The sequence below is a fragment of the Sparassis crispa genome (assembly GCF_003851025.1).
Source record: "Sparassis crispa DNA, contig_000005F, whole genome shotgun sequence".
Classification (NCBI taxonomy): domain Eukaryota; kingdom Fungi; phylum Basidiomycota; class Agaricomycetes; order Polyporales; family Sparassidaceae; genus Sparassis; species Sparassis crispa.
The window spans coordinates 65,946-79,201 of NW_020939752.1; the positions used below are offsets into that span (position 1 = coordinate 65,946).

Genomic DNA, 13,256 nt, shown 5'->3' on the forward strand with positions numbered 1-13,256 from the left:
AAAGGGGAGAGGACGTTGTAAAGGAACTCGTAACGAAGACAGATTGCGATTGTGGATCGTCAAGGGTGAGCGGCGTCAGCGTTATGAGTACTCGGGCTCGTGGAGCCACCTGGTACCGGACTCGTGAGCAAGAAACGGAATAAAAACGGGACAGCAACTGCAAGCAGTAGAAGAACGGTGAGAGGATGGTTCATTGATGTCGTGAGAAGGTGTTCGTAAACGTGCCGGAGATGGAGCATAGGGCAATAAGCATATCATAAAGGCGACCCTTTTCCTTGTTGGCCAGGTCAAAGTGCATCGGGACCACAGGAAACTTTTGGCAGGATCGGAAAAAGAGTTGGCTGTAACAATGATGTTTGAGTATTATGCCGTAGGTACTGGGACACGAGCAGACATGGGTCTGCCGCGGGGCCTAGGACGATTGATTCTCAACGTCTCAGACGGACTGAACGATCTGATAAGTTTGCAGAAGAGGAACATCGAAAGGGTTTACTTACGTGATCACCATTGATTGACTGATGTTCTCCTTCTGGTCGTTGGAACTGGACTTCCCTGTGCTGCGCTTGGACCAACCTAGAGCCGTTCGACGAGCACTTGAGGTGACTCTCGGCCGTGGATGAGCAGGAAGACCAAGATTGCTCTTGCCCATCTTCGATGTGTCGAAGTCAATTGCAAAGGGCGTGAACGGCTTTGGAGGTTGAATGGCGGGAGGCGGGGACATCGTATTGGCATCGACGTGCACTTCCCGGAGCACCGACGGCACTGGTGGCACGGGAGGCAGGAGTTCCTTGGGGGCACTAAGCTCAACATGGAGCTCCGCACTCGATGGCCAGGACTGTTCCGGTGACATGGAAGGTGACACGGAAGAGCGAACACTACGAAGGGGATAAGGTGATGCTCTCGAAGATGTACGCGATCGAATGCGGTGTAGCCGAAGCTCAGACGGAAGCGATCCATAGTTCTTCTGGGAATGTTCCAACATCGCTTGCATGCCTCCTCGATTGTTGGGAGGCCGGAAAGCTGTCACACAGGCATCAGCAAACAGTACAGTGACAGCACAGTGAACATACATTGCACCGCGAAGACTGAAAACGGAGTATCCGACCAGGTTCGCTTGCTCTCTGTGACTGTGTCATGAGCCTCGTCTCTGAGAGCATAGTACTTTCGTAATGTCACGATGCCGCGTTCATCGTCCCACTTGCTGATGGAATCGTTGTCACCATCAACGACAATGATCGAGTCACCTACGGGGCCAGGAGACATGCTCATAATACTTGAAAGAGCGAGAGACTTGGCAGGCGAGGGAGATCCTGCCACCGATGCCTCTTCCAGGATAGTCTCGTAGACCGATGATCGGGAAGCTCGTGCTTGTGAAATCCGACGACGATGACCGGTGCCGCGCGCCCTAGCTCGAGCCCTGACCCTCGCGACGCCACTGCTCGGATGGGTGGCAGTGGAAAGAAGGGTGCTCAAATGGCTGAGATCGATGCTAGATTGTGATCCGCTGGACTGAGAAGAGCCGTCTGAGAGGGACAGTGGAGGCGTCTCGGCACCTGAGGAAGTGCAGGTGCTTGAGCGAGACCGGGAAGCAGGGTCAGGGCGACTGAACATACTCCGAGAGCGCACTATGTCCTTGTTAGCGAGATGACAGAAACACACGACTGGTGATACTCACATGATTCCAGCAGATCCTCTCCTTGAGCGATTAGAGCGCTGTCTTCGAGGCTCTGTCTTTCCAAGAGCCCCTTACGAGCCATAATCATGCGCTCCCCGCCGAACTGATATGACGACGTAGATGCTATAGATGGTTTCTCCGCCAGCCTGACTTTAGGCGAATCAACCAGAGGAGACTCAATGGGTTCGAACAAGGGGGCAGCTGGACGAACGTGGCCAACGGCAGGTTTCCTCCTCTCCACTCGGGTGCAAGGAGATGCTTCGATCATTGAGGAAAGCGATCGACGACGAATATGATCACCGTCCAACATCTATGAGATCTATTAGCAGAGAAAAACGAGGTTGAAATAGAACAGACTTACAGTGACCATAGTATCATCTTCCTTGCGCGGGCTGTGTGTGCTCACCTCACTCATCACTGACAATGGACGGAACTGACTGAGTGGCAACTCTCTTGCGTAGGCATAACGACCGTCGTAGCCAAACACTGAATCAGAGGACATGGACGTCCTGTCCTCGACTTTCTCGAAGAGCGAGTCATCCATGGAAGATCGCTTACCGCCATCCAATACCGAATCCCAAGACGCACGTCTGGAAAGCTTATCCTCGGCAACACTTCCAGGTGGCGAAGCAGAGATTGCTGACAGAGGCATACCGTAGTCGTTGTCAAACATCTTGTCACCCAAACCCGGACGACCTAGGCGTTGTGCCGAGAAGTCACTGAACTGTGAGTCGACCGAAGCGTCTTGACGATGGTGCCGAGCCCATGCAGCCCGTCCTCCATTAGCCCCGTGGACGGCGTAAGACTGTGCCATGGAGCTGGCACTAGTGTTGGAGTCGTTCCGCTTGTGCACGCCGAAACTGCGATTGTACAGGCTTACCGGTGGGGCATTTGAGGCCACAGACAACGCGGATTCGTGACGACGATGCCCACGCCGGCAGGGAAGAGATGCTTGAGCGGGACCAGGGGCGTGGAAGTAGAAACTCGAAGCATCGCTGTCCACCCGTGGGCGGTTGCGACCTCTGTGCATGAAAGAGAAGGTGTCATCGACAGACATGGACATCGAAACAGACATAGACACTTCGGATGGGGGTCGGCTGGGGCCGAAACCGAAAGGATCCAATGCACCAGAGTTGAGGGCTGCACCGTACGACGAGACAGACGCGATACTGAACACTGACTCGCCTCTGCCATGCGTAGGTCGAGACACTGCACCAGGAGGAGGATAGAATGTTGGTCGATCGGGACCAAATTCGAAGCCGCGCCTAATCTCATCAAAGGAATCAAAGCCAACAAAGCTAGCGTCAGAAGGGTTTCTCGAGTGAGCAGGCTGAGAGTCGGCAGATCTGGAGACAAGAACAGCATCTCGTGCATGGCGCTTGGAGCTGGAATCCGAATCCAGTCGCATACGGGGAACAGGGCGCGGCACGGGAGGCGGCAAATCTGAGGCTTGGGCCATGATTGACTTGAGCACTGAACTGTCTTCTTCGATGAGCGAAGTCTGTGAGAGACAGTAAGCTACCTCCGGGGGAGGGATGATGTCCGACAGGGTCAACGGCCTCTCAGATCTCTCTTCAAGTGTGTCTGGAATATCAGGCTTGCCACCAAACTTGAAATCAACATTGAGCTGTCCATCAGATGCCTTGGAGCGCATAGAAATGGACTTCCTCAGCTCTGGATACGCTCTGCAGTGATCCTCGGCATGGTCTATGGAGAACTGAGCCTCTGCGGATACCATTGAATCTCCGTATGCGAGGCCGCCAGGAACTTCTTCGTCGAGAGAGAGTTCGACCCCCGGCTGAGAAACACTTCGGGGAGCAACATCTTCTGCAGGACTGTGACGGAAGGCAGATGGCAATGCTGGTACAGGCGGTACAGCCAGGAAGTTGTGGTTCAGACCCAAATGCTCGCCAAGGCCGTAGCCGAGCTCGATTCTAGCGGGAGTTCGGAATGCATTTTCCAGCTGCTCCACGAAACTGCGCCTGTCCGATCCACCGGACTCGTTCAGCTTCTGCAACTCACCAGTGAAATCGAAAGATTTGTTTGTGTCATCCTCTGACGAACCATTGCCGCCATCGTCGATGTCTGCTTCGTTCGCGTCCTCATCGAGCAGTTGTGCGCAGAAGACAGGTGCATCGGCGACCACCTCGACCGCCTCGACAGTCTCGACCGATTCTGATAGCTGGGGAACCTCGGGCAAAGGAAGCGGCACCTCGCGCGGGGAAGTTGGGCAAGAGACACGGCGGAAAGACAACGTGTCGTCCAGACAGCGCTCACCCTCTTCGTCAGATTGTCCGGACAAGATGACCTGTAGTTCGTCGGGAATATCGGAGTCCGGATCCTCTGGGTCAACGGGAGGTTCAGTAGACCCAGATCCCCCCATAGTTCCCGCCAGACCCAAGCCCATCCTGGCTTCAGGTGAGATAGGAATGCCGGAGTTCCCAAGGCCGTGGTGACTCTGTTTGCTCTTGACGGCAAGCAGAGAAGACGACTTCCTGTGCAATCCAGTGGTTCGCTTAAACACGGGCGTCGGCGAGGCAGTTGGACTATCCACGGATGCTCTCAACTTGTGCTTGGACGACCTCAGCCCAAAGGTTCCAGACGACGGCTCCCCGGGCTCAGCGCAGTTGAGAAGAGGCGTCGTAGCCACTGGAGACGGAGATGTGACAAGCGCGTTCGTGGTCTTCACCTTCGCAGGTCGCAGCGGCTGGAACACCGGAGGCTCAACGGCGGGTGAAGGTGTCAACGTGCGCTTGTGTGTTGGACGAGCTTTCGCAACGGTCCTCGTAGGCTCCTTCCTAGGTGAGACATGCCAGTCGAAAGTAGACCAAGGGGCAATCGACTGGCCGATCATTTGCTTAACAACAGATTTCTGGTTCGCTGTTTCCTGGGTACAAGCATATGGGCGGAGCGAGCTGATGGATGCTGTGCTCTCGCGAAGCTCAGCCTTAAGAGGACTGTCACGAATTGTTCGTTTCCTGAGAGGACTATCGTCGCCAGCAATCGCACGTGGAGTCTGTCTGAGAGGGGAAATGTTGCTGGTGCTACTCGGCGTTGCTTCTAGGTCCAACCGGTTGATGAGCGACGCAAGGTCATTTGTCACGGCGTCAAGGATGGACAGAACTCCTAGAAGTCACGGCAAATTAATTATGTAGTTGCGAGTGTGCAAACGAAGACCCCACCATCGCCTTCTTGGCTTTCGCAAACAGCCTGAGGCCTTGCCTTACCCAATAGTTGTTCAGACATGGGCCGGGGACGAGCGCGTTTCACAGGAGTCAGGGATGCTTCCGAATGGCCGTCGGCAGTAGCTTCCTCTACCGTGACCATAGGTGGCTGGCGCATAGACCGAGGAGGAGATATCGGCACGGGTCGTTCTATCTGCATCTCTGGGAAAATTTCTGAAATGGGGGTGCGCTTCCTTGCATCGGATGTCTTGCGGGATTCGCGCCTGGTATTCCCCCCCTCCTGTTCTCGCCGGCTCCTTCTCTCCTTCCGCTGCAACTCTTTAGAAGAGCGAATGCACTCCTCGTCCCAGCGAACCGATACGACCGAGCTTGACGAGGAGCGACCCGAACGGCCTGATATCACCGATCCGCCTGAAATTGTGGATGGAGGGCACAGAGACGACCCACTTGATAGGACCGAAGATGGCCGGCCGTTCGCGTTGAGAATGAGATGTGCCGAGTCCACCGACAGACGGTTCGATGCCGGTGGCTGAGCCGCACAGGAAGATGATGCCGTAGAGACTTGACGAACGGTCGACATCCTGAGCGTCGAAGGCAAACCGAGACCAAGCACACTCTGCTTCGTATGTCTGAGAGTTCTGACCGGGCTCTCCTGCTTGACAGTCCGGGGGCTTTCTTGCGCACTCAACGCGCCCGCCTCGAAACTGCTACCCGATGACCGGATCGTCTTCTTCTTCGCTTCTTTCTCTTTTTCTTTTTTCTTCTTTTTCTTACCCTCTCCTTTCTCCTTCGCTTCCTTCTCTTTCTCCTTCGCCTTCGTCTTGCTCGGCGCGGTCGCGCGAGCTGCTTCGTTAATGTCATTATTTGTATTGGTTAATTGTGCCCAACTTGCCATGCGTGCCAGGGACCGCATTGACCGGATGGCGCGGAGCGCGATGGAACCGCTTGCAGGGGGCTCTGGTGCAAGGAGACCATTTGTGGTGCGGGAGGGGTCTGATGGGACAGCGGAGAGCGTGGCTCCCGCCGTCAGCGGAGATGGAGCACGCGATGGGATCGACGTCGGTGAAGGCTGTCGCAGACGTTCCTGACTCGCAGAACTCGACAGCACGATGCCCGAGTCCAACGAATTGAACTGCGCACGCGTGTCGAGGGAATTCAAGGGCTCTGGTGCTGCGAAAAGATCAGTAAGTAATTCAAGACATGCAGAAAACGTGGAGCCTACTCTTAGAACGGACTTGCGATTTCTGGCGTTCGCTCTCCTTTGCCTTTGCCTTCTCCTTCGAGTCTTTGCGCCCCCTTCCGATGCTCCACCACTTCTGATTCTCGTCCCCCTTCACCTTCAGCAAATTCTCCACGGGCGCGGGCTTAGGTTTCTGCTCCTTCGCTGCCGGGATGTTCGTCACCTCGCCCAACGCGCCCCAGGTCATGCCGTCCAGGCCCAGCCGCGACTTCTTCTTCTTCACCACTACGATCTCCCCGATCTCCGGGTCCTCATTGTGGTCCACGTAGATCTCGAACCCGCTCCGCCCCGTGGACGTCGTCCCGCCGATGCGACGCACGACGTCCGACAAGTCTTTGTTCACCCTCTCTTTCGTCTTCCCGCTCCCGAGCAGCCCCAATTTGGACTTCTTCGGGACGAGCCGCTTCCGCGGGGCCTCTGAGTCGGCCCGCGGGGCAAGAGGAGACGATGCGAATGGTGCGACGGCGGAGAAGGACGTGCTCGCATCGGCTGTCATGGACGGGGTAGCGGAGATCAGGCGGATGGTGGGCACGGGCTGTGGAGGTGTAGCTGTCGAAGGCGCGGCGGGCTGCGTGCGAGACAAGAGAGGCAGTGTGCTGCGCATTTCGCGAGTCTTCGTAGCGTGCTCGTCAATATAGACAGCGTGAAACGTCGTTGATAAATCAGAATAAGAGAAATCAAAAAATTTGCGTGAAAAGTCGCGTGAGGTCGTTAATACAGAGTGAAATTTGAAGAAATGCAGTCGTGAAACGTCTTCGTAAAACTTCTGGGGTGATTTGAACGTGTCGTGCAGGCGAACTTGCTCGTAGACTCGTCAGAATCGTTACTTTCAATCTTGATTTGATGCTTTCTCTTCTGTTGGCTACTCACCACTGCGCCCGACGGTCAGCGCGACAGACGAACAGAGACAAGCACACACACCTTGCACTCCCGCAAGTTCACTTTGCCAACCGGACACCTCCACCGCTCCGAGTGATCAGGAAACGAGAACCGAGAGGTTCTTGCCGGCAGATTCACTTTGTGCGTATGCGCTGAGAGGGGCAGAGAGCACGGAAGCGCCGTGCGCCAGGAAGTTCAACATCGAGCAACACGAGGTGTTTGGATCTGTGGGCGCCCTCGGCAACACACCTCCAAATAACGCGTGTCGCGCGTCGCATCTCCCCATCTCGTGATCGCGTCAATCAAGCGCGCGAACACTGGAGATATCGAGGTCTTACCTTTCACGTCGCGCGTGAACAAATTTCCCACCTAGGGAAGACGAGAGCCAGTTTTAATTGACTAACAAGCTGTCTGCTGGCTCGCTATGGTCTGATTCCATAAAATTCCGTGGGAACGACGTTCGGAAGTAAGTGCGAGGTTGCAAAATGTGAGTACTCACTCAGAAATCATGCAAAAGTGCCACCTGAAAGTACGTTATAAATCTGTGATGGCACAGACGCAACCTGCGCCACCCTCCAAATCTTACTTTACAGCGTCGTGACATGTGTCTGTACCGATCGTGGACTAAGTGCACGGTTTGTATAAGATGGAGCGCAAGGGTGTCATCTTGAAGACCCTATCGATGCAGGAATTGCTTTTGGAAGTGAGGAGGTTGGGACAATGTTTATACCTGCACATACCAGCGCACCACGGTTTTGAAGCCTAGCAAGACATAGTTTTATCCGGATAAATTTGGAAAGTTGCTCGTCAGACAAAGGACAGCAAACCTACCTGTTCTTCAAATTTGGTCATTTTTCGTATGTTTGTGTTCACAATTCAGTAGTAAGTGTTGAAGCTTGAAAAGGACTGGCGTTTGAGACTTTGGAGTAAGGAAAGGGCACGGGCACTTATCCGTATATAATGACCGGAACTCCGACAGCCCAAGTTGTGGTCACTCTTTGTGCTGCAGGGACTCGGTTGGAGATTCTGGTGGAAGGCAATAGATGGAAGGAAGAAGAGACTCGCGGTCTCTGAGCTGTACTTTCGCCGCGCAGGTTGTTGACAGGTGACGTGCCAAGTGTCTTGAACTCATACATCTGCGGGAATCTGCTCTATTACTCGACTATATGCGCTACATTAACTTCGCCACATGCGCTGCAACTTCGAACACCAAGCTCCACAACCACAAGTGACAAGGTTCTATAAGTCTTGTTTGTTATCACTGACCGACTGACGTGCCTCGCGTCCTGCACGGCACGTAATGCTCACCTGCCGAAGTTACTAGACGCGTTCGTCCACCGCGTGCGTCTCTGGAACAACGATGTGGGGCAAAAAATGAACATGTTCCAGAAAGGAGCGACCGACGCGCGTATACCCACTTTGTGAGCGACGCATGAAACGCCTCGCGTTCCCACCGAAACCTGCTTATACATAGCGCTTGCCTGCCTAGTACGTGGGAGCACCCCCCCACCACGACGAAGGACCGTACGCCTCTTGCAGACCATTTGCAAGAATGACAATCCGACGTGGAAGACTGAAGGCGATCCAGAAAGGAGCGACCGACACGCATACACCCGCTCTGCTTCATCGTCGAATCGCCCTCCTAGATGAAAGGAAGCCTTGAAGAGACAGGGAAATGCTGAAAGTTGACGCGACATGGTGATAACCCAAGCACTATAGGCTTCAAGACGCGATGCGATGCCGCAGAACAAGCGCCAAATATGAGGAGACAGTCTCCAGTCTGACGCAGACATCAGCCAAAGTCGTTACATCCCGGCACTCAGAAGAACTCCCGATCGCAAGGCGACAGGGATCAGAAATGCAGGGCACCAAGGGATCTGTGAAGAAGGCCAGTCTCTCACCCCTCGAACCAAGCCCCCACTTACGGTCGAGATTTGGGGGAAAGCGCTGTGGTTGTTCTACTACGCATTGATAAAAATCAGTGATCCACTTCCCCATGCATAAACAGAGCAGGGCGCCTACGGGAGAATGCATGCGAATCGTGCACACCGAAAATCCAAAATTCCGCGCAAATACTTGATGTTCAACGCCTGCACCCTTAAAGATAGAGGTACAGTGGCATCCCTTGCGCTCGTAAAAAAGCCTGGAAGGGAGGTAATCCAAAGGTCGAGCGAAGGTCACGCTGATGGTGTAGAATTCAGCTGCCCTCCCTCAGCTCTTCCGCACGATTTCAGCCCGAGGAAGGGTGGAAAAGTGAGGCGATTCGAGCGACGACTCTGAAAGTACAGTTGACCGCACATGAATTCACCACGTTGGCAAGACCTGGGAATGTCATCCCGACTCCTCCAGCTAAGTCGGTGGTCCAGTCAGGATATTTAATATTACACCGAAAAAACCTCAGAAAGCAAATAATTCAAACTTCGAATGAAGACCACGTTGACGACGTAAGACTTGGAGCGCGGCTCTTCGCCACAATTTCTGCGCATGAAAGTCTGGCGAAGTGAGGTGATCCAAAAAAACACTTCAGGTAGACCGCATTTCTCCGCGCCGGTAAGACCTCGGAGAATCAGGCTCCTTCAGAAGTATCGGTGAGTCCATATTCCAGTCAGGTCAATCCGCAGACCGTTCTGCGATACATCCGAGTGGTTCAGCTAAGTAAGCACCACCCACGCGAAGCACCAACTCACTCAAGCTCCTACCGCTCACGCTCGCCAATCAGCGCGTCCCACCAATCATTCCAAGCGGTGCAATCATCCAATGCAAGCCAAGCGTTAAGTGCTCACACAGGAAGAGTAGGTCCCCGCCATGCAATAGAGGATTTACGCACTCTTTACGTCCAGAAAAGCCGAGCCTGAGTAACCGCAACCAAAAACCAGGTGCGGCTGGCGATAGCGCATAGTAACAGATAGTGACAGGTGGGGCGGGGGTACTGGTCCACTGAAATGGAAGGCGTACGGTTGGTAGGATTCCACGCGATTTCATTGTTCATGTCCTTACCGATGGCGAAGGGGAAGACGAAAAGAATGGAAAGCCAATAGCACGCGCGCCTTGTCACGTCGCACGTGTACGCGATGCCCGTATTGGCTCGCGTGTAGCGTTTGATTGCATGGAGAGAGAGCAACGCGGCTCGGCTACCCTGATCTTACGGCCGAGCTGATGTGGTCCATCTTCGACCGGAAGTGAAGATGCTGCCGATTATTTGTTTGCAGAGTCATGGAACCTTCCTGACGGAGACTATAATAGGCGGGCAGAATGTTTGCGTGCTTCCGATTCAAGGGTTGGCTGCCGGAGAGGTACGAATTTGTAGACGGGCTTGATACACCTCCAGACCAAACGTGCCCTTCGCAAACCGAGCGAAGGGAATGCCAGCGTGAAGCAGGGAAATGGTCGCTAGTCAATGTAGGGTTCTGTAATATGACTCACTCTGATGCCCGACGTTCTGGAAGATGCGATGCCCACGCAGACTTTGAATGGCGGGCGCGTGGGCACTGAAACGCACGGGCCACGCGTGAAGCACACGAGATGGTCCAAAGTCCCATCAAAGATGCTTCTCCATTGTGCAGAACCTGATGATTCTGTGTTCTGTGAGACTTGCGGTTCATTGAGCTCGAGTCTCGACGGTAAACACGCGGCTCTGTTCGACCGTTCATAATCAGTACGTGGGCCAGAGGGCCAGGGGAACTCTAAATGCTTAGCTGGGATGTGAAGATTAGCTTCCGCGATGCGTTTAATGGTGTTCCTCCACGGCATTTGCCTCCAAATGATACGAATAAAATTGTGGGCCAATCAACGAGCTCCGCAAAGATTCAATTGACGAATTCGCGCGGGAGAAGGGATCAGCCAGCGCGTAGAGGAAAGACTTTACGTCCAAGAAAGTAGTAGCCTGAGAACGAAGCTGGGAGGGCAGAAGTCTGCTAGGGTCAGCAGGCAGGTGCACGGTGCGACGCGGAACAGCGCAGACAGCGCGTGGAGTCACGGCCACGTGATGAGCGTGACAGAGCTGGTGGGAGAAGGAAGGTTGTGCGGCTTGTGATGGACGTGGCGGATTAGTAGTAGCCTAGTGGCACATGAGCAGCCCAACTGCTGCTGGACCCACCTCGGAGGTTGTAGATGGGGCTCTTACTGCCCTACTTAAGTCTTTCCACGCCTCCTCTCCTCTCCGCTCGTCGGCCTCTTCCCGGCAGACGTCGCCTCTCCTCATATCCACTCTTGCTGCCACTTCACTGTCTGCGGCGCTGTCCTGCTCTCCTGCCAGAGTAGCTCAAACGACGTGATCCACACTTCCCACCGCCATCCGCGGGAGCGATGGTCGACTGGCGCAGCCCCGACGTTATCTATGTTAGCGGCTATGTCTTCTCCGAGGTGTCCGTCTTTACCCTCGGCCTATATTCGTGCGTGCGCTCGTTTTGAGTTTCGCTGTCCTGCTTGCTCTGCTTTCGGGCGGAGTCGATCTCTGACATGAGCCTATCAATGACATGCAGATGGGATTTCATTATGACTCTCCACCACGTGGAATGGCCGCTCGTCACCTGCAAACTCAAGTTCCACTGGGCATACGTTCGTAGCTCATTCCATCATATCCCAAGCGACAGCCCACGATACCCTGCCCCGCCGCAGATACCCTACATCCTCGCCCGACACACCACGCTCGCATTCCTACTTTCCCTGTGCGCCTGCTCTCTTCGCTTGTCCAGCCCACGTCTCCACTGACTGCCCGGCCCGCAGCGTCATCATAACGTGCAGCGCCTCCGCAGATGCGTGTCCCGGTGGGTACACCGTCCGTCCTCACCCGCGCTATCGCTGACGATCGCGACCCAGGCGGCCTCAAAGTCCTCGCCGTGCGTGCTCCCCTGCTCACCGTACGCCCATCCGCTAACATGCGCCGCAGATGCTGGGCAACCTCGCCGTCGCCGGCGCGTCCACCAACCTCTTCATTCGCACGTGCGCCCTCGCCCTCTGCTCACACTCACACACTCAGCTTGTCTTTGCTTTGCAGACGGACGTTGTGGCAGCACAAGTACTGGGTGCAGATCGTCCTCAGCGTCCTCTCCGTCGGCCAGTGGATCGTCGCGTTCACAGGTCCGTGCGGACACACAGCCGACCCGCAGGATGCTGCATCCTGACTCTTCTGCAGTGTCCATGTGGAACATCACCAACGACCTCCCCACCTGCGGACCCGCGAACGCGCACTCGACCGTGGAGGAGATCTTCATCTTCTACGTGTACAGTGCGTCTTTCCTCGCTCATTTTCCCTCGCTCCCGGTCCCTGCACCCCCTCCGCTACCCCACTGACACTGGTGCAGCGGCCTTCTTCGACATGCTCATCCTCGCAATGACCGTCCTCCGGCTCTTCTCCGTCGGTGAGGCGCACGGATCCCCGCTCTGGGTACGACTCTACCGCCAGGGCATCTGGTACTTCGTCACTGCGCTCCTCGTGGGCTTAATCATCCTGGTGCGTCGCTCTCCCCTTACCAAGCGCCCTCGTATTCTCACTCACTTGCGCTGATCCCACAGGTGTTCGCCGGCCTCAACCTGAACCGTACGCCCCTTCCCCATCGACGAGTGGGAGTCCTGATATGTAATATGTGATATATATATTGAATGTCGGCGTCGATGCTCGTAATCGGTGATGCGTGCAGCGGTCATGAACATCATCTTCACCGTCCCAGGTCCGTCTCATCTCACCTCCGTGTGCCGTGCCAACTGAAAACCCCGTTCGCAGGCATCGTCATCAGGTGCGCACGCTCTCCGCCGACTTGTCCACCTTTGCCCTTTTGACGCTCTAGTCCTCGTACCTTCCCCCGGTCCGACCTGTGAACACCCGCCCCGTCCAAAGCGTGATCGCCTCCTCCCGCGCGGTCATCTCCCTGACGAAGCTCAAGGAGGCTGGTTGCACAAAGTACGCCCACCCCCCACCCCCGCTGTAGCGCGGGCGCTGACGCGAACCTCTCCTCCAAACCGCTGCGCAGCGCCGGCACGCACTCGCAGAACGCGACGGCGACGATCTCCATCGGGCGCGTGAATCAGTTCACGACGAACATCGAGCTCAATTCGTGCGTCACCCTTCGCTCTCCTCCCTCCCTACTCGGCCGTGCCCCGCCTCCCACGCGACACGATAGACTGATTGTATTCATTGCTGCAGCTCGCTGTATGACCACCCGCCGGACCTCGAGGCGCAGGCCGTCGGCAAGGCCGTCCTCCTCGCCTCACCCGCACCCGTCACGCTCTCCCCGCCCGACACGTGAGTGCGCGGGGACCGATGATGTCTGCCCATTCC

General features: G+C 55.4%; 2 protein-coding genes across 2 annotated transcripts; one reads left to right on the forward strand and one right to left on the reverse strand.

The window, feature by feature from the left end:
• Positions 1-363: 363 nt before the first annotated feature.
• SCP_0600330 (predicted protein) lies at positions 364-6,704 on the reverse strand (the record flags this gene model as incomplete). The annotated part of the gene is made up of 7 exons (XM_027759168.1): positions 364-445; positions 498-1,020; positions 1,071-1,625; positions 1,676-1,985; positions 2,037-4,801; positions 4,858-6,030; positions 6,083-6,704. The coding sequence occupies 7 exons, from the start codon at positions 6,702-6,704 to the stop codon at positions 364-366; spliced, it is 6,030 nt and encodes a 2,009-aa protein (XP_027614969.1).
• A 4,580-nt stretch (positions 6,705-11,284) lies between these two features.
• Positions 11,285-13,224, forward strand: SCP_0600340 (predicted protein; the record flags this gene model as incomplete). Its single annotated transcript, XM_027759169.1, has 14 exons — positions 11,285-11,370; positions 11,461-11,646; positions 11,705-11,745; positions 11,798-11,817; positions 11,868-11,920; positions 11,976-12,058; positions 12,114-12,206; positions 12,283-12,431; positions 12,494-12,518; positions 12,619-12,648; positions 12,702-12,714; positions 12,816-12,878; positions 12,949-13,032; positions 13,122-13,224. The coding sequence occupies 14 exons, from the start codon at positions 11,285-11,287 to the stop codon at positions 13,222-13,224; spliced, it is 1,029 nt and encodes a 342-aa protein (XP_027614970.1).
• Between the last annotated feature and the right edge of the window lie 32 nt (positions 13,225-13,256).